The sequence below is a fragment of the Cornus florida genome, unplaced genomic scaffold, assembly GCF_030987335.1.
Source record: "Cornus florida cultivar Cherokee Brave unplaced genomic scaffold, ASM3098733v1 CherokeeBrave_3.0.0_Hap2_Chr02, whole genome shotgun sequence".
NCBI classification, from domain to species: Eukaryota; Viridiplantae; Streptophyta; class Magnoliopsida; order Cornales; family Cornaceae; genus Cornus; species Cornus florida.
In genome coordinates this window covers 68,889,232-68,914,353 of record NW_026775572.1, presented here as the reverse complement: position 1 = coordinate 68,914,353, position 25,122 = coordinate 68,889,232, and the positions used below count along the sequence as shown (strand labels likewise).

Genomic DNA, 25,122 nt, shown 5'->3' with positions numbered 1-25,122 from the left:
TGAGTCTTGATAGAGAGAAGGGATTTGAGTCTCAGTCAAAGTTTGATATATTTTGCTTCATATATAGTGGATCTTTTTACGCTTGGGATAACGCATAAAACCTCGAAATTTTCCAATTGGTTTCCTCTCTAAAATCCGGTATTACTCTAAACTTTACTTGCTTTCAATTTATGTGATTGTTTAAATAACTGGTAATTTTAGTAGAATAGATTGGATAAAGAAACACATGATTATTTCTCTCTCAAAACAGTTTAAAAAAAAAAAAAAAACTCAAACTTTCCACAACCTATTCCGCTGCACAACTCACATTCCGATCAGAACAAATTCTAATATGAAGAAACTATCCAAGACTCTCTCTTGCCATATTCCTTCATCACCCAAAGTTCACTAGTAATATCGCTAGGACTCACCAAGATACAAAGACATCCTCCGAGAACTCCAAGGAAGTGACTTTTAGGTGGTCTTTCAAAATGAGGTAAAAGAATCAATTCTTGAAATTTCTCCTCAACTAAATCAAAAGAAACTATTTTAGTGATCCTATCGTGATCAGACAATTTCCCTATTGCATCAAAACAACTCCAATTAGAACATGAACCCAACTCATTAATGAAAAGTGTGGCTGCTGGATCAGAGGACTTAATACTGTAAGGAGAGGCTCCAATCTTTCTCCACGAATTTGTTTTTAGTGTACATACACTCACAATAGTACTATTACTTCTTCCACAAGAAATTTCCACAATCTTGTATTCATCTGCCGACACATCATAGCCATACCCATACGAAACAGAATTTGTAGAACAGTTTTCGGAATGGTGGGTCCGGTAATTTAATTTGCTCTCGGGTTAAAGGATTCAAACGTGAAGAGGACATTGGAGTACTGGACTTTTAATTGTTACACATGATAATATCAATCCATGGTAAGAACCGTGGAAAGTGATTGTCCAATTATGACTTATGAGTACCTGGGAATGGAATTGGAGAATCAATGTGAATTTCTTTTGTCTGATCATTGTTGAAGGTAAATACAGTGGGTCGTCTGCTCCAAGAAAGGAATGAAAAAACAATAATATTGCGGTTGTGAGATCGATTGAGGTGCATCTTAGCAAAACATGGATTGGTAAGTAAAGTGATCCAAGTCTTCGATACACACTTAAACCGTGCAAGAGACTTGACCGGTAATCGTGAGAGTATGTCTAGTATGAGCTCGTAGGGAATGATGGATAAGGATTCATCTTTTTTTGCTATCTTCATTGCCTTTCTCTGCCTCACGCCCTTCTCTCTCTCGTTCTTTTAATTTAAAGAATTAAATACACACAGATACACGTTTATATTTGTATATAGTTGCAGTTTCCGTAAGTCGGTAGGACGTACGGTTGAATTATGCCAAGTTGCGAAAGGAAAGGGATAAAAAAGAGAGCATATGCTACTAAAATTCCTTTTAAGAGGGTTTTCTTGTGTAGGGTGTTGGAATTTAATATATATATTTAAATTATAAAATTATTTTATGATCTTATGTATTACGTTTTCTAAATTAGGATTGCAATGTGATTATTGATACTTGATGGATTGGGTTGTACTTTCCAATTTTGTGGTCTGGTTGGGAGTATGGTTTTATACTATTGAATTGTGATTTTCCAACTTATTTGGTATGATTTAATTCTAACCATTGATATCTAAGTTTCCATGATAGGAAAGAAGACTTAGATATGCTTATTTGTAGAGAAGCCGTCCTCCTGTTGTTATTATATATAGGGTTTTAAAACCGTTATTCAATCCTATGACAACTTTCAGAAGGGGGTAAAGCACTCTATTTTTTTTCAGATCTCTCAAAGGGCCATAATGAATTCTCAAAAGTATATATGTGTTAATCATTAATCAGGTACAAGCCTAAATTCCCTATTTAATTAATTGTAATATTCTTGATTTCTACATGTGGATTATTTATTTAAACCAACAATTGGTATCAGAGCAAGGTTAGAGTTTGTAGAAATCAAAATTAGTGAATTAAAATTCACATTATAGATTATCTTAAATTAAAGACGGAATAAATAAATAAATTTATATTGATCGTAAACTGTGTACATGAGTTTTTGTACTATTTGAATTAGTTTTGTTTGGATCCATTTTGTTTGCTTTCCAGATATCCGTGTATGATTTTATTGTATATTATAATTGTTGTTTGAGAAACCAACAATTGGTATCAGTATACACGAATTAATTGGTTTCCTGTTATTATTCAAAGCACGCCGAATGAGAAAATATTTTTTTGTTTTTTCTTTGATTGTTTTAAGTATCAATAAGTTTTAACACTAATTGGTTTCCTGCTGTTATTCAAAGCACGCCGAACGAGGAAACAGTAAGAGTTAAATTAATGAATTAATTTGTTAGAGTTTAAGGAATCAATTTGTTATGTGATTTATAATTTGTTTCCTTAATCAATAAGCACGCTGAACAAGAAATTAAAATATATATATATATATATCAATAAATTTGACTTTGAAAATTATACTATGTATAGTATATAGAAAGGGATATATATATAATTTTAATGGTGTTATCCAATGCTGTATAATTAATTTTATGATATTTGTTCCATATTTTGGTTCAGTTTATGTAAATGTTTTCATGTATATATATATTCATGGGTTAGAGATATACATGTACAAGTGATGTAAATCTTTTCTTGCCCACAAACTTGACTGATTGGTTTTGTGAGCAAGCCTTTGTATTGTGACTATATATGTTTTGATATATATATATATATATAGACAGATATGCAAGATTGCATGTTTAGTAGTGCGATTAACAGTAAAGAAATATATATATGAAGTTTCTACTTTCATGAATTTAAAGTGGACTAGTTTATTTGAATGTGTTTATACATTCACGCATCAAATGCATAAATGGTCAATGAGGTATTAAAGTGTGACTTGTTTTTTGCCTAATTGATATCAGGTTTAGAATTTTAATTCATATTATATTACATGTAATCAGTGACCTTTTAGTGGGACATGAGGTTGTGTGCCTATTTAGTCACATTGAGTAATTAATAATATTTGTTCAATTTTAAGTTGAAAACTTATGAGAGCTTGCGTGCCATAATTAAGTATTATTAACCTAATTGATTTAAAGATTCAAAGTACTTTAAATTGTTTGTCGGAAATATAATATGCATGCATCATGTTTTAAGATTTTTTTTAATTAAATTATATAAAGAATTGAGATTTTTTTTAAAAAATCTCGATTAAAGTGCATGTTATTATTATATTGTTCACTATAATTTCTTAAGATGTATGAGGGGGCTTTATTTTATTTGTATTAAAGCCATTTAGATTACGGTGAAATTAAGTGTTCCATAATATTTGGGTTTAGTTTATGTGCATTATAAAGAAATTGTTTAACTTAAATAAATGGAACTTCAGTTTAGGTTTTTCCTTGGAGTTTAGGAAGACTGGTAAAGTGACCGTTTCAAAGGTAATAGCTAAAGTGGGTGCTGTCTGCCAAAAGGTGACACGCTCATGGAGGTTATTATTTTATTAAATTTTAAGGCATTGGTCTTATTGAGGTCTTACAGTGCACTTACTTACATAAGGGCGTTTGTTCTGCCAAAAGGTGATCAATGTCTTAGTATGAGATAAGTGAGTACAACATTTGAGAGTGTTTGGATTATAACTAAATAACCCTCTCGCCAAAAGGTAGTGGAAGTGTTTAGCAATAATGCAAGTATAATCAAATAGGTCTATGTAGATTTTATCACAGGTTTGGGAGGTAAAGTAAAATCTAAAATTCTGCCAAAAGGTGATTTTTAGATGGCATTTTATCTATTCCCGCAGGATGGACAGTTTTGCACATAGTAAAACACCTTGAGAAATTCGGCTTAAAACTCCAAGCACGAATTAAAGTAATAATCCCTAAAGCTATGACATATTGTTTTATATGTTGATTATGTGGTGTTATTCAATATAACATTTATTCTGGTTACAGATACTTCCGCAATTTAAAGATAGCTCATAGGGATTGAACAATTGAATGGTTAAAATTATATTGCCTAGAAGACATGTTTTGATATTATATTGGGTTTCTTAGACCATGAGTCTATATTTTTTTGAGGAAGAAACCCATATGCCCAGTGCGAAGTTTTCTTAGGTAGAAAATTGATGCAATTTTATGTGTACTAAAGTTACTACCATGCCACTAGGTTGATTTATACTTCTATTGGTGATATTATTCATGGTGGTATTCTAGTTTTGATACTGCCAAGGAGCTTCTTGATTTTATCAAGAAAGAGTTAATGGGCATTAAGAAACAAGTACAGTACTATTATCTGACATAATTATGTTAGTGAGATTTAATGACAATGGTTCAGTGAGGGAGTACATCTATAAGATGTGCAAGCTGGTTAATGATTTGAGGAAGTAGAGAATCATATTTTCTAATAAGTTAATTAATTCACATGGTGATCTATTCTCTACTTAGATTGTTTCAGGTTTTCAAGGTGAACTATAATTCACAAGAAGTTCAATGTGGCATTGAATAACTATTAGCACTTTGTATGATTGAAGGGGAGCGACTCAAGGGTGTTAAAACTGAGTGAGCCCATCTTGCCGTGACAGTAAGAATAGTTTCAAGAAGAAACTAGGTGGCAAGAAAGTGTATAAGGCTAAACAAAATAAAGAAAGATAGAACAATACATGAAAAGACATTGATCATGGAATGATAAATGTTGGTTCTGTAGAAATAAAAGGACATCAAAAGAAAAGGTTATTGTGATGGAAAAGAAAACCAAAGTAGGAAAAGAAAATTCCCATGTTAATAGTTGAGCCTAACCTGGTAAAAGTATAGGTATAGACATGGTAGATGGATTCGGGTGTGATCCTACTTGTTTCTTGTTTTTTTATAGACTCGATACCTTCCGAAAAAAATCGTGATTTGCTTAGAAGGGATTCATCTACGCTATGCATAGGATATTGGGGAATGTCTCTCCAAAGAGACTTGAACGCTTGGTCAAGGATACGATTATTGAGCTGCCACAAATTTTATGCGTTGGTTGTGTCAAAGGATAGATGCTAAGAAACGCAATTTTGAGGCTAGTCGGTCATTTGGTTTTTTGGACTATATTTATACCGACATTTGTGGTCCATTTTTATTGTAGCGACAAAGGTATCTCATTGTCTTCATTGATGGGTTCTCAAAGTATGATTGTATACTTAATCCACCAGAAGTTCGAAGCACTTGATGTGTGTAAAATTTATTAGACTAAAGTTGAAAGTAGTTCGTATAACGATTATGGTTTGAAGATCGGACTAAGGTGGTGAATTTTAATGGTAGAATGGTAAGGATGGTGTAAATCATAGTACTTTCAGTACATACTTAAATATCAGTGCATTATATCACAGTACACCACTCCTAGTTCTCCTGCGCAAAATAAAGTTACAGAAAAGAGAAAGTGTGGGGATGTTTTATAGAGATAGAGTTATATAATGCAGATATCAAGGAGCTTGATACTCGCACTGTCAATGATTATGTTATTGGGTATCTTGAAGGATTAAAAGATTCAAGATTTTACTATCCTGTTGACCTATGGAGATTATTGGAATATGTCATGCATATTTAATGAGAGTGGTGAATCCAATGGGAGTTTAAAATATTGTAGTTTCTTTTGCAGAAAAGTTTTCAGCATCTATTTTATTTATTCCAGGCTTCATTCCACTTTCTTTAGTGGTTTTAGTTAAAGCTCATGTTCCTATTTTTCAGTTATTCCCACTCAATTAGTTATTTCTTCTTTGCAAGTTTTCTTTCAGTTTCCAATCTAGTTCCTAAGCCTGTTTAGCTTAGGAGATCTTCTATAGCTTGGAAGTGTGCTGTAGTTGGTGATTTGAGGTGTTTGATGGATATAAGACAAAATAGATGGCCAAGTGCTTAAGCAAAAGTGAAATGTTATTTTCTTTGAGATTATTTTCCAGTTTCATTAAAGGACTCTTTAAGAGTCATTCTTTCATTATTACTCATTTATGGCTTAAATAAGTTTTACAGCAGTAGTATCCAAAATTTTTTAATACAGTGGTTACTAATTGTAAGTTCAAAGAGAATGTTATGGATAAATGCATATACCTTAAGTTCAGTGGGAGTCACTTTGTTTTCCTAGTCCTATATGTTGATGATATTTTGCAAGGTAGCAATAACATTCATGTGATACATGATATTAAGAATTTTATGTAAAGTTTTTTGACATGAAGGATATGAGTATGCAAAGTATGTCTTTGGCATTAGAATCCATAGAGATTACGCTACAGGAATACTTGGACTTTCTCTAATGGCTTACATTAATTAAGTATATGAAACAATTTAAGGGTGATCAAGCATAGTAAGCCTATTGACATAAAGTACATTTTCAAGCATGAGAATGTTAAAGTTTAAAGATTTTTCCATATGGTTACAGAAAGATTGTTACAGATCCTCTCACTAAAGGTCTTCAGCCAAAGTTAATAAAGTATTTATAAAGTACGTGATTCGGATAGGTGTTCGAGAGTTATTATGTTATGATGTCCGGTATTTCTTTTATATATGCTACATTACAATTAGTTTCTTTACGCCTTATGGTGACAGTTATATTTCCTCCAGTTTACGCCTTATAGTGATAGTTATTTGTATCCAAAATAAAGTTATGATGCATCATTATTATTATCTTAATATATATGGTTTATACACGTGCTATTATGTTTGTCTGGGAGTGGTGTTTCACTCTTGAGGTTGTTTGGGCTAGATATGAGATTGACACCATATCCGTAAATCCAAACATAAGATTTGTCTAGGAGTGGTAATACATTCATGAAGTTGTTTGGACTAGATGTGAGATTGACACCACATTGGTAAACCCAAACATAAATATTAAAGTTTGCCTGTGGGAGTTTTTCACACTCTATGTGGATAGCTTGAGCTAGATATGAGATTGGCTCCATATCGGTAAACCCTCACACTGAATAGAAGGTTGGCGGTTTGCTGTAATATGTTCAGGTGATATATCGCGATGGTATGAAGTAGGATGGATAGCTTGGGCTAGATATGGGATTGGCTCCATATTGGTAAACCCTAAACAGAAGGTTGGCGGTTTGCTGTAATATGTTCAGGTGATATACCGCGATGGTATGAAGTAGGATGGATAGTGAGGTGTGCGTTTAGACCCCATGCAGTTTGCACATCTCATGAAATACAGTAAAAACCACTATATTTGCTTGAATCCTAGATGGAATTAGTTTTGAGACCATGGAACTGTTTAGACTAATATATTACTTGTCTATGCATTCATGATCCACTATTGAGGAAATTTATGGAGGAGAGTGTTCTAAAGTTTCAATCCATCAATTTCGATAATTATGTTTTCTAAATAAAAAAAAATGAGTGGCCACTCAATTTTTTTAAAGTGTGTTGCAATCCATAGTGTCATTTTATAAAACTTAGAATGCATGGACCAAGTGGGAGATTGTTGGAATTATATATATATATATTTAAATTATAAAATTATTTTATGGTCTTATGTACTACGTTTTCTAAATTAAGATTGCAAAGTGATTATTGATACTTGATGGATTGGGTTATACGTTCCAATTTGGTGGTCTAATTGGGAGTATGGTTTTATACCGTTGGATTATGATTTTCCAACTTATTTGGTGTAATTTAATTCTAACCATTGATATCTAAGTTTCCATGATAGGAAGGGAGACTTAGATATGCTTATTTGTAGAGAAGCCGTCCCCCTCTGTTGTTGTTATATATAGGGGTTTTAAAACCGTTATTCAGTCCTATCGTATCGACAACTTTCAGAAGGGGGTAAAGTGCTCTATTTTTTTTCAAATCTCTCAAAGGGTCATAAGGAATTCTCAAAGGTATATGTGCATTAATCATCAATCAGGTACGAGCCTAAATTCCCTATTTAATTAATTGTAATATTCTTGATTTCTACGTGTGGATTATTTATTTAAACTCAACAAAGGGTTTATGAGTTTCCTAATTTTTCTAAATAAAAATTGGTTCAAAAAAACTAATGCCTGTGTCAGAGCTCCTAGTTTTGAATTTCTTGAACGACGGATTTTGGGTGCATTTCATGCTTTTGTTAAGGGGCTAAAGGATAGGACCCCTTCTTGTCTTGGTTATTTACAGGGAATTTTTTTTTTTTCTTTATTTTTTTGGTTCAAAACACGGATTATAAATAAAATAATACTGTATAGTCTGTATTAGTGTTTAGTAATAACCATACCTTAATTACAATTTCGACAAACATGCCTAACAGGGTACTATGGCTAGTCTCATTTAGGCATTTATTATCAGGCTACATTAATTAATTTAAGAGAAGCATAATCCTAGAAAACTAAACCATTAGTGTATTGTTCTTAAAAAGTTCAGATTAGTTGGGAGTTAAGGACAAATCGGACCCTAATTCAACATCTAAATTGAATCTAATGTGCACTTTTAAATTAAAAGGGAAAATTATACATAGGTAAAGTTAGGAGTTCTAAATAACAAAATGATATGTTTTAAAAAAAAAATTTTTATTTGATAAATTTAAACAAAATAATTACATATACATCAAGAATTATTGTTAAAGTCCCAAATACCCTCTTTGTCAATAAATATGACTTGCTTTTTTGGTTGTCTAGAAATATGCCTCTTTAGATGCTGCTTGTTTCCTTTTTTAATAAAATTGAATAATTATCAATATATATATATCAAAAAAAAATTCCCGTTTGTAGTGAGGTCAAATTTACAAGATTATAGAATAAAATAAAACAGCAAAATAAAATAAAACGTACCAATAAAAACCTATATTAGCTAAGAACACAAAGGATATTACCCGATCCCAACAAAATAATGTAGCAAGTACTAATATTTTATTCTCAAGACAATGGTCATCTTTACTATAAAGTAAAAAAAATAATTGAAAGAAGTATTCCATGCACCAATAAGTCATATGCCTTGCACCATATACAATATTGGTACACCATAAAATCTTATTACAATTTTTATATTTTAAAGAATGTTTTGTGTCTTTAATTAATTAGACATTTACACCATAATATTGGTACGTTTCTTTTATTTTGCTTTTTTATTTTATTCCATAATTTTGTAAATTTGGTCTCACTACAAATTATATATGAAATCACTTTGAAAGGATAATTCGGGAAACTTTCTTAGATATATATGTATATTGATAATTAAGCAATTTTATTAAAGAAAGAAACAAATAGCAATTAGAGACATACATCTCAACAACAAAAAAAACAAGCCAGATTACAAAAAGGGTATTTGGTACTTTTTTAATAATTCTTGATGCATTTGTAGTTAGTTTGTTTAAATCAATCAAATTGAAAAATAGACTTTTAAAATAGATCATTTTGTTATTTAAGACTCCTAACTCTACCTATATGTAGTTTTCCCAAGATAGCGATAGGTTCCAAGCATGCGGCATGCCACTGTCATCCTAGCTGAGGTGGTCATTTGTTTAAAGAAACGCTTAGCTTTTGAGATCGATCAAGGACAATTTAGTTGGTGATGAAATTAAGAAGCTTTGGTTCTGTTGATGCATGGGTGCATGATGGGTAATTTTTCTAGTTGTGTTGATGGGGTTGGACTATAGTGTGAGATATAAATTCTATAATTGGTAAATTTTGGTGGTGTCAAAACAAGTTCGATCGAGTTGTAATTTCAAGTTACCATATCAAGATCGAGATTGGCTACGGAATTGGAAGGTTGTTCAAATATACTATATTGAGATCGTCGAGAAAGGAAAGAACAACACTTTAGGAAGAATTCTAAAAAGGTTAGGACACGTTCCATACTTGGTATATTTTTATAACTTACCAAAAACAGTGTTTTCAGACCTTTAAAGCCTTAGGATTCAAGTCTGTCAAAATTGAACCGGTTCAAGCTTCTTGGAACCGGTTCAAGCCTTCATCATTGGCTTAGAATTTTTCACTGTCATTCTTGAACCGGTTCAGCCTTTCTTGAACCTGTTCAAGGTCTTCTAGCAGGTTAAGGAAACTTTGTAATCCTATTCTGCTTTCTTTCCTAGTTGGTTTAGAATTAAAGCAAAAGTCCTATACACAAAATTTCCTCTATTTTCTGAAGCATTAAGTCTCTGAAAATTCTATAAACCCTAATATTCATATAGGTTTTGTACGGCTTTTGCATTACAACTTCATTATTCATAAAAGCCTTAAGTAAATTATTTTTGCAGAAAATCCAAGTTGATTTTTTTGTCAGTCTTTTTAGAACATACACATAAACACAGAGTGAGTTTAGAGTGTTGTTCAAATCCTGATCATGATCAAAGTCTTGCATCTACAACGATCAGAGAAAAACAAATCTACTTCTATATCGAATTCAGATATTGAAGAACAGAAGTAATAGCGATCACACTTTGAAAGGGTCAAAGCATTCGAGAAGTGTTGTTTGATCTACCTACAACCCTTTTAAGATCAAGAGTAAGCCTGAGGTCAAGCGTTGTTCGACGGGATGTCACAAAGCCAGAGGATTTTCAGTGATTGGTGTTTGGTAGAACGTTAGGGTGTGAGTCAGAGTCGAAGTTCAATGTATGTACTTTGTTTCATATATAGTGGATCGGTTTACTTTGGACTGCACAGTCCATGAGGTTTTTCCCACACAAATAATTGATCTATTTTACGAATTGGGGTTTCCTCGCTAAAAATCATGGTGTCATCTCTAACTCTTACTTTCCTTTATTTTATCTTGCATGTGATTAATTAATTAATTACTAAAACAAGTATAGATTAGAAAGACACAGACCTTTTTCTAAACATACAAAACCTTCTAAATATTCCGCTACGTACAACTCACAAATTGATATCAGAGATAATTCTACACATTAAGTTGATCTTTGTGAAAACTTTTATTTGATTTCAAAATTTTGTTTTTATCATTTATTATGCGTTGAAAAAATGTGGTTCTAATCAACGTGGTCCTTTATTTGAAGAAAACAATTACAATTTTTGGAAATCAAAGATGAGAGCTTATTTGCAAAATTCAAGAGGTAAAACTTGGGCTTTTGTTAAATCTGGTTATACACCACCTACAAAAGATAAATTGTGGATGGTAAAGTAGAAAAAGTTTTAAAAGATGTCTTTGCTTTTATTGTTGTTGAAACTGAGCATAATAATGCTAATGGAAAAGCTTAATATGCAATTATTAATTATGTTTTTTCATCCGAATATGCTAATTTCTTATTGTAAAACTGCTAAAGACGCTTGGAATATTTTGCAAGTTACTCATGAAGGGACTTCAAAAGTGAAGTTATCCAAAATTCAGATGCTTTCTCATAACTTTGGGAACATCGTGATGAAACAAGATGAATCATTTTCTGATTTTTATTCTAGTCTTCTTGAAATTATTTCAGAACTGAGACGTATACTTAGGCAAAAGAGTTAATGATAAGAAAATCTGAGGAAAAATCTAAAGGTCTTTGCCTAAAAGATTTCAAATAAGAATAGAAACTATCACTGAACATTGAGATTTGAAAATTTTTGAGAAGCAGAATTTTGATACAAATCAGAAGGAGAAGAATCTTACTCTAAAATCAATACAGGTTGAGAATTCTGTTGATGACAACTCTGATGATAATTTTGCTTTTCTGTCAAGGCAATTCAATCAGATATTGCAAAAACAATAGATTAGAAAGAATGGAAATATAGTCAATCCTCAAAATTTTGACAAGGCGTCGAAATTTAGATTTAATGAAAAAAAACTGAATTCACTTGCTGGAATTGTGGTGGCAAAGGTCACCTAGCCAATATTTGTCCTAGTCCTAAGAAAAATCAAAATGATAGGGATAAAGGAAAAGTAATGAAAGTTTCTATTTCTCATAATTCTGCTTCTAGTGATAATGACTCTCCTCATGATAATTGCAATGATTTTTCTTATATCACTCTTCTTAAAAAAGGTCCTCATATTGTTACGTTATCTAGCTCTGATATTTCAGATAATGAAGACAATGAAGTTATAGATGAACATGTTCAAGAGGAAGAAAATGATGAAGAAAGATTGAAGAAGATGGTTGAAGAAACTATTAAAGTCAAACTGGCAATCAATAAGTTAGTTAGCAAAGGAGCTTATCCAAGCAAAAGGGGAAAATGAAGATCTAAGAAAACAGATTAATGAAGGAAAAAGAAAAGATTTTGAAATCGATTCAATCATCACTGAGCCACTACAACAGTTTTGGTTTTTACCAGCGCTTAAAAGCCTTAACAAGCGCTGATTGAATTACCAGCGCTTCTTCAAAAACGCTGGTAAATCCAGTGTCGATAGGTCTTTACCAGCGCTTTTGGAGAAGTGCTGGTAAAGAGCCTTTACCAGTGCTTTTTGGAAAAGTGCTAGTAAAGGGTTATTTGAAAAAAAAAAAAAAAAAAATTAATATTTTTTTTCCCATTATTGTTTTTGGAAAAAAATTTCTTCACGGCTACTAAATGCATCCTAACACAAGTCAATATAAAAATACCATTCAAATTTTTTTTACAAACAACCACAAGTTAACCTTGCCAATATGAAAAATACCATCGAAATTGACTACTAAAACCACCACAAGTTAAGCTAGTAAAAAATGTATACTAATACAACCACAAGTTAACCTGTCAATATGAAAATACCATCCAAATTGTCTAGATAAAGGTACTAAATGTCACACAAAAAGAATTAAGAATTTTTAACAAATGTAGTACAAGTTTTTCAAAAAGAACCCATCCAAGGCGAAGGAAATTCAAAAAGCACAGCCACGACCCCATCTTCAACTTCAACAAGTCTTCTTGCCCATTTGATTTGAATTACCCCACATTTTTTATAAATTCATTAAGCGCACATTATAATAAATAAAAATTTAACATATATATAAGAGAAATTAAAAATTCATAACCTTAACTGAATTGGCATCACGACTAGAAAATGGATTTGGGGATACTCTAGGAGGAGCATTTAAAGAATCAGAATCCTTCAAAATAACAAAACAAAATACATGAAATCTTGGCATAAGTAAACATATATTTAGTAAATAGTAAAACTAATAATAAATATACCTGTCCACTATAATTTTGTTGTTGCATCTACATTAACATAGCCACCTGTTGTTGTAAATTTTCCAACTTGTCGTCGTAGTTGGCTCGTAAATTTTCCAACTTGTTGTCATAGTCGGCTTGCATTTTTGAAATCGTCTCCTGCAACTCTACATGTGTAGCGCGTGCCTCCTCCTGAGATTTTTTAGCATTATTAATCAGTTCAGCTTTACTAGGAGAGGGCCCCCAAACATCGCTTAGTGTAGGCCCGAAGCCAAGCATCCGCACACGACCAGTTCTCTCTTCTCCCCTCACAATGGAGAACAAATCATTGGAGCTGCCAATAGGCGAGTCAGAGTAACTTTTTTGAAGTTCTCTTATATTTTCCTACCAAAAAAAAAAAAAAGTTTGAACTACCATGACATACTACTATGAAACATCCAGAACTGAAAACCCTAGATTCTAAATAAAGCACAAAAGAACAGAAATCCCAACAAGCTATGTACATGTAATGCTTAAATATACATGTGCATGTATAATATATATATACACACACACACCTAAGCTTTCATGACAAAAACAAAAGAATTTAAATGAAGTAAATAGAGAAAAAAAAAAAATCAAATTTTTATCAAATTAGTAGTTCTTTTAATACATTATGCTAAAGTATACACTAAATAAAAAATGTAATCGAGTCGTTATAGAAGAGGAAAAATCAAATTAGTAGTCTTTTGAGGTACCAGACATTGTGCTAAAGTATACAATATGATTAAAGAAATTGCCAACTTATGAATACTGTTGTTTATGTCTAAATTTGAATGTCCCATCTAATTGAAGAATCTTATATAGGTAATTGGACAAAAGACTTGGTGTGCAATTATTATTATAGGACACATAATTCTATGTCTTTTATTTAATTAGATTCACTAGGCAAAAGTTGTGAGGGGCGTGAATCTAATTAAAGGATGGATACGAAAGCAATCTATTAGTCTTGTTTTCAGTTCTGAAAAGATTCTCTTAACAAATTAGAATTCTTTTTTTAGGTTTTTTAATTCGCCTAAAAATTTTCTCTAGTTCAGAATCGTATTTAAGTGTTGGTTTTGATAAGGAACGACAACCTAATATGCACTATGTCCAATGATAAAAGAGTAATAAAAATAAATATATATATATATATATATATATATATATATATTGATGCCTAAACGTTTAAACACGTTCAATTTCGTTTTAGCTACATACTAATTTGGATTTTTTTTAAAAAAATTCCATTTCGATACACGTAGTCCCAATAAAAGTAATCCGAATAAAAAATTAGTCAATAAAGGTTCCTAAATTGTTGATTAATCCCCTTGGACAAGTACCATATTGTCCGATTACTTAATCCAACACTTTTTAAATGGTAAATCATATTTAATCACCAATCTCAATGCAACAGCACATATAATACGCCAATAAAAAACTATGTGTTCAAAAATGTGTGTGAAAATTGTACATCATTTGATAATTGCTCCTTAAGTATTTGAGCCGGCAGTGAATCCTGATGCAAACCAACTACAAACCACCAAGAAATTATTTCATATATTATAAAAGGCTTATATCTAGGATTCAATTATTTAATACAACTTCTTGTTATCTATAATTTACGTACAAATTGCCATGCTTGATGAGATCATATTGAATACAATGGGAGAACTGTCCCAAAACAAGCAAAATCAACAATAATTACAAGTTTACAACATTTTGATTGTTGCGTGAACACGAACAGTGCCCAATGGTTGTAAACGCTGTAAACAAACAATAATTTACGTTGTAAACGTTTTGATTGTTGCATGAACACGAACAGTGCCCAGTGGTTGTCCTCTTAGTAGGAGTTCTCCTTATCATAGGAGTCCATCTATACTTTCTATCTTTTTTTTTTTCTTTTTTTCTGGTATTTAAAATAATTGCATACTTTAAGTAGGATTTACCTGGCCAAAAACTTGACACAATGGAAATGAATACAAACTACAAGCATAAAACTCATGATACCCATCATGATATTATTGCATGCACACTTGTTACTGTTCCAATTTATACTTCTTTAAATATATGTTCTTTTGCTTTATTAGTGGGTTGGTAATAATTACTACTAAATACTTTGGAATTAAGTACTGCTAAAAGTAAGTACTGCTAAGATTCACTAGGCAAAAATTGTGTCCTAGTGAATGCTTATTCAATCAAGCATGAAAACAAGGGTTCATGTATGGGGGACACGCACTTTTGGAATAATATGCATAAAGTTCAGTTTGCATCCAATCTATAACCTTCAGCGCATATCCCATGGCAAGGTAATGGCTTTAGTTACTAATCATTGTTTTGTTAAGCTTTGTTGATTATCTTAAATTCCAATCTATTGTTTATTTGGCATAAGTTATAAAGTTAATCTGATCTCCATAATTTTATCAGCTAATTGATTGACATTATATGTTCTGTATAAATCAAATATAAAATTTTGCATATAATTAAAATGAAGGCTCCTATTAGCAAAATGCTTTTAAAAGCTAAAATAGATTCAAAAAGAAGAGAGAGATTTTACTTCTCTAATCATAATTGTTTTCAATAAAAGAAAAGAAAAAAGAAAAATAGAGGAGGAAAATTACTGTCTCAGCTGATATGATAATGTGCATCTTCTCATGCTTGGACATTTAATGAACCTGAGATAGCATTTTCAAGTTTCATCTATGAATTTGGACTGTCTCGTGTAAAGATTACCAATTTCTGTTTGGGCGTGGTGTTTTAGGAGATGTCTCTCTTTTGTTTTGGTTAACTCCTCTGTAAGCTTTGTTTTGGGTTATGCCCTGTCCAATGGGCTGATCTGTTGTCGAGTGTTGTGGGCCTGTGGAATGCCCCTTGTAATACTATACAGTTTTTTTTTTTTTCTATTTAATCCTTACTTACCCGAAAAAAAAATAATAAAATAAAATAAAGATTACCAATTCCTCACTGTAGCAACGCAGCATATATCAATAATTACTTGATTGGGTGAGTGATAACGATTTCTTAATTAGTTTTTTGAAGATGGAAATCTTTTCAGAACTGAAAAAAAAAAAAAGGAATCTGAATTGGATTAGAAATCTGCAGAGATTGAATCTGAAACAATTTTTATCAACATGCCAAGCTTTTTGAAGATGGAAATCTTTTCAGAACTGAAAAAAAAAAAAAAAAAAAGGAATCTGAATTGGATTAGAAATCTGCAGAGATTGAATCTGAAACAATTTTTACCAACATGCCAAGTTTTTTGAAGATGGAAATCTTTTCAGAACTGAAAGAAAAAAAATAAAAAATAAAAAAAAAATAAAAAAAGAAGAATCTGAATTGGATTAGAAATCTGCAGAGATTGAATCTGAAACAATTTTTATAAACATGCCAAGCTTTTTGAAGATGGAAATATTGTGATAAACTATCAACTCAAATTTCTATCTTCAAAAAACTTGTTTGTTGAGGGATTTACTTATTATCCTTAAAGAGTGGGGCCAAGAGAAGTATTTGGGCAGGGAGGTATTCAGTTTTATTGAAGATAATATTGCAAAGAAAATAAGGGGATGGAAAGGAAATTTTTTTGTCGCCTAGCAGTAGAAAGGTGTTAAAAGCTATGCTTACCCTCTTATGCAATATCTTACTTCAAGCTCCCGAAATTTTTTTATGACAGGTTGAAGAAAAATGGTTTCAGTTTTGGTGGGCTGTTTGGGAGGAAAAGTTTAAAACTCGTTGAATTAGTTGGGATTGTATGGTGAAACCTAAGTCATGCGGTGGGTTGGGTTTCCGGGATGTGGAGGCTTTCAACCTTACTCTTCTAGCTTATATGGGGTGGAGATTTCAAGTGCAGAAGACTGATTTGTTGTTTGAAGTTTTGAAAGGAAAGTATTTTCCTTCCTTAGATTTTTTGAAAGCTGGGAAGGGGCATAATCCATCTTGGGTTTGGAGAAGTATCTTGGCAGCTAGAGCAGTGATGGAAAAGGGGTTGCCACTAAGGTAGGAAATGGGAAAAGTATTTTTTGTTGGGAGGATAATTGGATTCCTCAATCAAAAAAATTTAGGCCATCCACCGTTGCTGATTTATTTTTAGGCTTTTCGAGTTTTAGATCTCATTGATGTTCGGACTAATCCTGGAAGCCTACTCTCATTTCTCAGGTACTTTGCTCTTCTGATGCTCAAAAAATTCTCTAACTTCCACTTAGTGTAGTGGAACAAGAAGATAAAATGGTATCAGGATATGATAAAAGGGGTATGTAGTAGCTTTGGAGCTTTGTAAAGGGCGGGATCAAGGTAGCAGTGAAAATCATTAATTATTTCAGAATTGAGCTTGAACTGCTTTGGTTAATTATGTGCATTTTTTCTTGAGTGTTGGATTATTGAGTATTGGCAGACTACTACTATGCACAAGGTCAAATAAGTTAAGAATAAATTTTTGATATCTATTTCATTTGAGAATAAAGATGTATTCTCCAAATTCAAAAGATTCTTGAATTGGAGGATGTGATTAGGGTGTGGGCTATATCACTAATATTATTATGGTGATGTTATGTAATGGAGGATGCACGTTGTTTTTACATTTTTCTTATTTGGTGTGTCCTGCGAATTCGGAGGATGTATCATTACTCTTTAACAAAACTAACAAGATATCTGTAAGTTTTCACAATGATACATCATATAAGGATCTGTATTTGTTTCGGGGTGAATCTACAAATCTATAAAGCATTGTTAATTTATTTTTAAAATATAAGATATTTAAACACGTAATTAGTAATATAAGTTTCAAGCTATAAATTTTTTCTATGACAGTCTAATTTGTCGAGTGGAAGTTGTTTCCAATTAATCTGATTTTCTTCCACGACCTTGTTATAGGGCAAAGTGGTCAAATTGATTTCTAATTACATAGAGTAATATTAAAAAAGAAAATAAAAAACTTTGCCTCCCAAAGTTATGACTTATATTTCTAAATTTGTGCACCTTTGTTTTTTTCTGTAACTTGATACGAGAAAAATTAGGATGCTCAAGCAAATATTAATGTTTTTACCTTAGAAAAGCTGAATTGAAATGAAATCTATGCAAATCAATAGAGGTATGTTCTTCGAAGAGATAACAATATTACTAAATACCAATTCATCTAGCATGATTACGTTCGAGATTTATAAAGTTCTCAAATGGGTGTAATAGCATCGTTACATTGAATTATTGAAACCTTTTATACACATATTTATCTATATACTCTATAATATAGATATATAGAGATAAATTTGTGGTTGAAAACTACTATAAATTGTTGCCTCTCATCAACTGGGAATTGCAAATCAAGAGATCCAAGTGTTGAAAGCTTGTAGAGTTGATTGTTTATCACAATAATTACAATGATCATCATGAACAAGTGTTTAGTGGCCCTTTACGTAGCTTGTATATAATATTTGAAGTTGTCTACATTCAAAAGACTATTGCCACAATATATGAGTAACAAATTAACACAAACAACAAACAACAAACAACAAATAGCAAATACTTCTTCTCCACAACACAAATCAATCAACAAGAAGCCTCCACATACAATGATCCCATACTCCCATACTTTTCAACAAATACAAGAAAGTAAATTGCCTCCACATGGGCCGATGATTTAAAAATTGGTCACTTCAAGGCACATGACCCCCTAATACAGCGTAAAGAGTTTAAAAATTGGTCACTTCAAGGCACATGACCCCCTTTTTGCAAAATGGAAGCGTGAAAACTTACAATCATCTCCGAAGCAGCAGCATCAGTAGCTTTGCCATCCTTATTTACATGTGTGCGGATGAATAAATCTGCACGAGAAAGCTGAATACCTTCGTCTTCCTCAATCTATAAAAGAATACATTGTAATATATATTATTTACCACTAACATTTATAATCATTCAACGACATAAGAATTGAAATAATTTATATTTTCCATAAAAACTTCAACTAACCTCGGCAGAAATACGTGCAAAGCTTTTTGTCCCTGTAGTATGCATCATTGTCTGCTTCCCACGACGTTCTTTATTTTTTTTGTTAACCTTCTACAAAAAGTGAGAAAAAGTAAAAGTTCTTTGAGCAAAGAACATTCCACCTAAAATAATGACTGAAAACATATAAACTATAAATTCAACTCATTGACTTCAAAAAACATTGTGATAGATGGAGGATTACCTTCGCCATAGGCGTACCCCAATGCCTAACCAAAAATTCCCAATGCTCCTTTTCAACATTAGGTGGTAGGTTTGCCAATCTTTCTTCATCTGTATCCCTAACTGAGTAGTATTCATTTTTTAACTCACACTTGTACCCCTTCCATTTTTTTTCGATGGAGGATATTGTCCACTGTTTTGTCATGATTCCCACATCATATTTTCCCTGAAAATGTGATAATTGTTGTATGTTAGTCCAATTTTTCCATAAAAATTATTTTAATGTTATGGAAGGGTTTTACCTTTACAATGTTCCACATATCCTCCTTCAGCTGTTTAGGCATCTCCCACCAAGTTTTGTAGCACAAAGGAGCTAATTCACCCTTTCGGGCAAGTGTTCCCAGATAATTAGTTTATGTACCACTCCCAGGACCGATCGGCTGTCCAAACTTATTAACCCTAAACAAAAATTAACAATTGTAGATGTTTAGTACAAAAATAAAGATAGAAATCCTTTTTTCTCCTTCATATTGAATATAGTCTAATTATGTAAACTATATAAGATGATCTATATATATATGTACCTTAAAGGTAATAAGGTTTTCGCGTCTATGATATTCTTGCATCGTGTCGGACCCCGTCTCTTCTTCGGCGGTGGTTGGGATGATTTTGAAGTTGAAGCTTTGGTATTTTGTTCACTCACTTTTTCCACTTCACTAACCGTTCGTTTCATTGTTAACTTATTATTTATCCTTCCTAGAAAAGCAAACAAAAAAGTGAGAATTCAGTTAAGAGAATGCAATCAAATTGTTAAAAAAAGACAATAAAATTGTAATTCAACACAACATCTAAACATCAGCACTGGCAATTTAATAACTATGACATAGTGGTAATTATTGACTCTTGTTCCAGGTCAAAGTATTAAGTTGGATCCAATGCAACTGATTACAAGCCAATCTGTAATGCCATCGAGAATCGATGAATAAAATAGCTAATGGACGATAGATATATAGTTGAGCAAGATCAACAATTCAGTCGAAATCTTTGCTCGAAGACGGCATGATGGCTTGGTTTGTTCAAAACAAACCATGCCGGAGAAGTCATCGGGAGTTTTGAAAGTTTTGGTATCTTTTAAATTGATGAAAGAAGATGAAGAAGGAAATGTCAAAGCCATTCTCTTTTTTCTTGGTGTTTTGAAGAGATAAGAGAGGGATTTGTAAGAATTGATGAAGGCATTGAGGGTATATTTATAGAAGAAAAAGTATATTTAGGTTTGAAGGAGACGATGTTGGTGGGCTCTAGTTTAAAAGGGAAAAAGTGCAAAAATCATTATCTGCTCACCTTTTCAAAGTCATATTTCTTAATGTGCAATTACCATTTCAAGTCATACTTCTTCATGTGCAAGTTAAATGCAGGGACTGAAAAGGGATGATTTTTTATGGGTTTTAAATTTCTGTGGTCACTATCAGATATATGTCTCTGTTGTGGTATATTCTATGAAGAGTAAATTAGTAATCATAGAGTTTTTAATTTGCACAAAGTAGTTCTTGTACCCCACATATGACTTTTAGGACAGTAAAGGTTTCTTTAATCTCATGAGATTGTGAAGTATCAGCTCTAGGACTTGCACATTGATTATTTAATTACCGACCTGTCTATAATATCTTGAGATGATACAGCCCCTTGAAGATATCTTGGGCTTATATTAGCTACACCTGTCGTAGTTTAGATTAAATTTTCAGTGCTTTACGGTTATTTAGTTTAAGTTGGTCAATTGGCCATTATATAGGTTTATCTGCGTGCCTCAGATTAGATAAAAGATGTAGATATTTTAGACTCTATTAATGTGCCATTATTGGTTTATCTGCTTACCTCAGATTAGATAAAAGACGTAGATATTCTAGATTGTATTAATGTGCCATTATAGGTTTATCTGCATGCCTCAGATTAGATAAAAGATATAGATCTTCTGGATTGTATTAATGTGCCGACCAAAGGTGTTATTTTTTTCCTATTCCCTCTATTTTCAAAATATTCTTACTCAAATTTAAGTTTGCCAATTTGTTTGAGATCATTTTGTTTACCATAAATAGTATCTTTTATACTTCTATTTGAACGTCTAGCTCCACCTCCACTTCTTCAAGATACTATGATAACACTTCTATTACCGTGCTATGCTAACCTTACAATGACTTTGCTAATCATTATTTTTTCTTAGTTGGTACTCTCTCACACACACATGCCTCATAAACAATTTCTCATACCTCAATAACTTTTGTTCCTTCAATTTTGATTTAAAAAATAAAGTGGGAATTTGCACATATAGCTACAGGAGAAAGGAAATTAGGTGGTCAGTTTCCTCCAAATATTCGGCCATATATCTTGGTGTATAATATAACAATGGACGATTTAGCTTTCGCCACAACCTGCAAACCCCACAAACTTAGCTAAGTTCCCTTTGGTCGACATATATGTGGATGAAAAAACATTTTAAATTCTCAGTGTTGTTTGCATTTGGTTGGTTTAGGATAACATGATTGGAGGGTTTTTCCAAGGAAAAGTGTGTGGTGGTAACAAATTCTGAAAAACATTTTAAATTCAGAATTTCCTTTTTATAGCAAATTAATCTCAACTAAGAGTTACAACAAATTATAAAATAATCAAGGAATACAGTACTTAAGACACAATAACAGTAATATAGAATAAAATCAGTGGTCGGCCCTATAGTAACAATAAAAAATCATGTAGTTAGAAATTTTATCCCACTACGGAGAGTAATTTTATATTCATCCGTCTAAGTCGACATTGATGATTGCACGATTGCACTAATTCTAATCATGAAAGAAATACATTCCAAATATAATGAATAAGTATAACCCAGAAAAGCACGAAACTTCAGCATATATTCATCAACGCATGTCTGAAGAGGGGAAAAAATTTTATACACAGAATATAAAATTAATAAACCCTAAAACAAATTTGCATGTATATATATATGGAGGCGAATTACAAATAGATATGAATAAATTTTGAAACTTTTCTGAATTCAGCGGTTGAAATCAAAGATCCAAATCCTCCAACCTCGACCTGGATTTTGATTGATAAATTTATTGACGAAACTAAAAACAATAATTTTCCCGGCAACACAAAACAACTAAAATCTGGAAGCCCAATTTGTAAAAGCTACGAAAATAGATAGACCTACCTGAAATGTGAAACGATCGCAATCGAGGCTTTGAAGTCAATGGATATAATAGACTGAAAAAAATATTTCAATCAGAACCATAATAAGAATCATAAACCAAAAATTAGAAAAACCTAAAGATTATTTTAGTTATGGAGATTTCCCTATATATATATATAATATCGACAAAGAGAAAGCTTCAAGAGAAAGGGGGTACTTACCAACAAGAGAGAGAGGATGAGTAGGATCCGTGAGGGGAAGAGAGAGAATTTGAAATTGAGGTACTTCCGTTAATTGGGGGTTCACTTGCTACACCAGTTAGGGAAGGGGGAATGTGATGTTCACCGGATACACTATTGACTTAGTGACTGAACTAGGGGATCCATCTTGTTTATCGCCGGATAACTCTATGAAACAGAAGGGACGGGACGGGCAGGACGAAGAGAGTTACCTCATAGGGAATCGGAGATTGAGATCGTTTAGATGGAGGTTTTTCAGATGGAAAAACGGCCTCTGAAACGCAGGTGGAAGAAGTGCTTCAGCTGAGAAATGGTGGTGGAGAGAGAGGGATGAGAGAGAGAGAGAGAGAGCCTACGATGAGCTAAAGTAATGGAGATCGAGCGTGAGAGATCAAGACGGAGCAGATCGAGATAGCAGAGAGGAAGAGAAGGCTGAGGGACGAACCAAAAGGGGAGATGGATAAATTAGGGCTAAATCAAATTGAAATGGAAATGTGGAATATAGTGTTTTAATGGAACAAAAGAAAACGACGCAGTTTAGACATGTAATATTCTACATGCATAAATAAGCGGAGGGAAAAGAGTGGAGGGAAGGAGAAAAAATTGGAGGGAATGGAAGGGTGCTATACCAGCGCTTTCCCTTAAAGGGCCGATACTGTAATACTAATACCAGCGCTTTTTCTTAAAGCGCGGGTACTGTAACACCAATACCAGCGCTTTCCCTTAAAGCGCTAGTACTCACCAACACCAGCACTTCAATAGAAGAAGCGCTGGTACTGTAACACCAATATCAGCGCTTTTCGTTAAAGCGCTGGTACTATAACACCTACACCAACGCTTCTATTGAAGTACTGGTAATGTAACACCAATACCAGCGCTTTTCCTTAAAGCGCTGGTATTGTAACACCTACACCGGTGCTTCAGTAGAAGCGTTGGTACTGTATCACCTATACCAGCGCTCTTCCCAAGAGCACTGGTAAAAGACTAATATGTTGTAATGAGCTTACCAAGAAGATCATCATTCTTGAAGATAAGGTAAGTAGTGCTAACTCCTTGAAAGAATATCTTGGTCTAAAAATTGATTATCTTGAACTTGAATTGCAAACTGCACAAGATAAACTGAAAGGTTTCACTATGGGTCAAGTAAATTTAAACAAGATGATCAACATGGGTAAGAATGTAAATGATAAAACTGGGTTATGTTTTGTTAAAGGCTCATCTAGTAGTCAAGGTAAAACAATTTTTGTTAAACCTGCTGATAATTCTATGCCTGATCTATGTTTGCCTGATGCATTGCATTATGATATGTCTTATGTGCTTATACTGTTGCATTGCACTTTTTGTGGTAAGAATGGACATAAATATCACTCATGTTTTCATAGGAAAAAGAAAGATTTTTCTAAAATCCATTCTCATGATGTTCATGCAAAGAAAAATGTGTGTTCTAAGAATAAAAAGAATTTTGTGTCACTTAAGAATTCTAAAACTGAAAATTTGCCTAAGAAAGAGGTAAAATGTGAAAAAGAATTTCAGGAAGTGAGAGTGAAAACTATGTGTATCAAAAAAGTTGATTTGATCAATTATATGCCTGTTAAGTTCGTGGAATTAGTTTCCAAAAGGACTTCACCTTCAAACTAAGTCCTAGGATATTTAGTGATCATGGTTTATGCTTACATTCAAATTTTGTTACCATTGGATCACTTGTTAGGGTTTGGTTTATGTGTTGAGTTTTGATCATATTCATCATGATACATGTGTGAAAATTATTTCAATGAATTTATAATCTATCTTTGAACGCAAATTGAGACACATGATGATTTGATAAAAATAGATTATTGGCTTCTAATCTATACAATGAAAGAAAATTTGCATTGATTGGGAGATTTTTAGATTTGAATCTCTTGAGTTCATAGTTTTTGTGCACTAGTCCATCTTTGAAAATTTTGATTGAAAATCTTTGAATTGTTGACTAGGATTTATTGATCACAAATACTATAAAGGTTATTATTTGAAGAAAAAAAAATAAGAGCTTAAAAAAAATGAAAATATTCAACATAAAAAGAAAAGAAAATTAAAAAATTGTTGAATTCATTGTTAAGGAAAAAGCTATCTATTGAGAATTGATCGAAAGCTCCCATTAGACTTTGAAGATGAGCAATTGAGTAAAAAGAAAGGTGGAGATAAGTTAAATTGGGGTATTATTGTCTGTTCTTTAGAGTGAAAGCCACCTTACTTAGAAAAACTGCTCAAAAATAATTTTATCTTGATGTTTTTTGATCCATATGGTTTAGACAATAATTTGTTGAAATTCAATTGAAAATTGATGAGATTGGATTTCACACACACACATGAACTTACTAGATTAATTTCTAAATTTTTCAACAAAATTTGCAAAGTGGATTTCATATTGTGATTACTTTCTGAGAGTTAAAAATATTTGAAAAATCTGTGGAGTCAAAAATTTGTGCAC

At 32.3% G+C, this 25,122-nt stretch overlaps 1 protein-coding gene across 4 annotated transcripts; it reads right to left on the bottom strand.

Moving 5' to 3' along the window:
- Positions 1-12,618: 12,618 nt before the first annotated feature.
- LOC132295261 (uncharacterized) lies at positions 12,619-23,154 on the bottom strand. 4 transcript variants are annotated; one of them, XM_059793444.1, is made up of 9 exons: positions 22,635-23,154; positions 22,435-22,487; positions 19,814-19,985; positions 19,583-19,688; positions 19,532-19,548; positions 19,252-19,455; positions 19,032-19,121; positions 18,819-18,923; positions 12,619-13,439 (listed from the first exon to the last, which is right to left on the bottom strand). In XM_059793444.1, exons 6-9 carry the CDS (start codon positions 19,432-19,434, stop codon positions 13,104-13,106), a joined length of 714 nt encoding a protein of 237 aa, XP_059649427.1. In that variant the 5' UTR covers positions 19,435-19,455; positions 19,532-19,548; positions 19,583-19,688; positions 19,814-19,985; positions 22,435-22,487; positions 22,635-23,154; the 3' UTR covers positions 12,619-13,103. The 4 variants fall into 4 exon arrangements, with proteins under 4 accessions (XP_059649427.1, XP_059649426.1, XP_059649428.1 ...); XM_059793443.1 differs by having other exon boundaries at positions 12,619-12,991; positions 13,077-13,439; positions 19,532-19,688; positions 22,635-23,153; XM_059793445.1 differs by having other exon boundaries at positions 12,619-13,247; positions 19,532-19,688.
- Between the last annotated feature and the right edge of the window lie 1,968 nt (positions 23,155-25,122).

Excerpts from the sequence above, each read along its gene's own strand:
- LOC132295261 (XM_059793443.1), bottom strand. The coding sequence starts at position 19,573 with ATGCCTAAACAGCTGAAGGAGGATATGTGGAACATTGTAAAG. Across the intron at positions 19,122-19,251 it reads GGGGTACGCCTATGGCGAAG|AAGGTTAACAAAAAAAATAA; the intron begins GTAATCCTCCAT and ends CACTTTTTGTAG. Across the intron at positions 13,440-18,818 it reads CTGCTGCTTCGGAGATGATT|GAAAATATAAGAGAACTTCA; the intron begins GTAAGTTTTCAC and ends TTTTTTTGGTAG.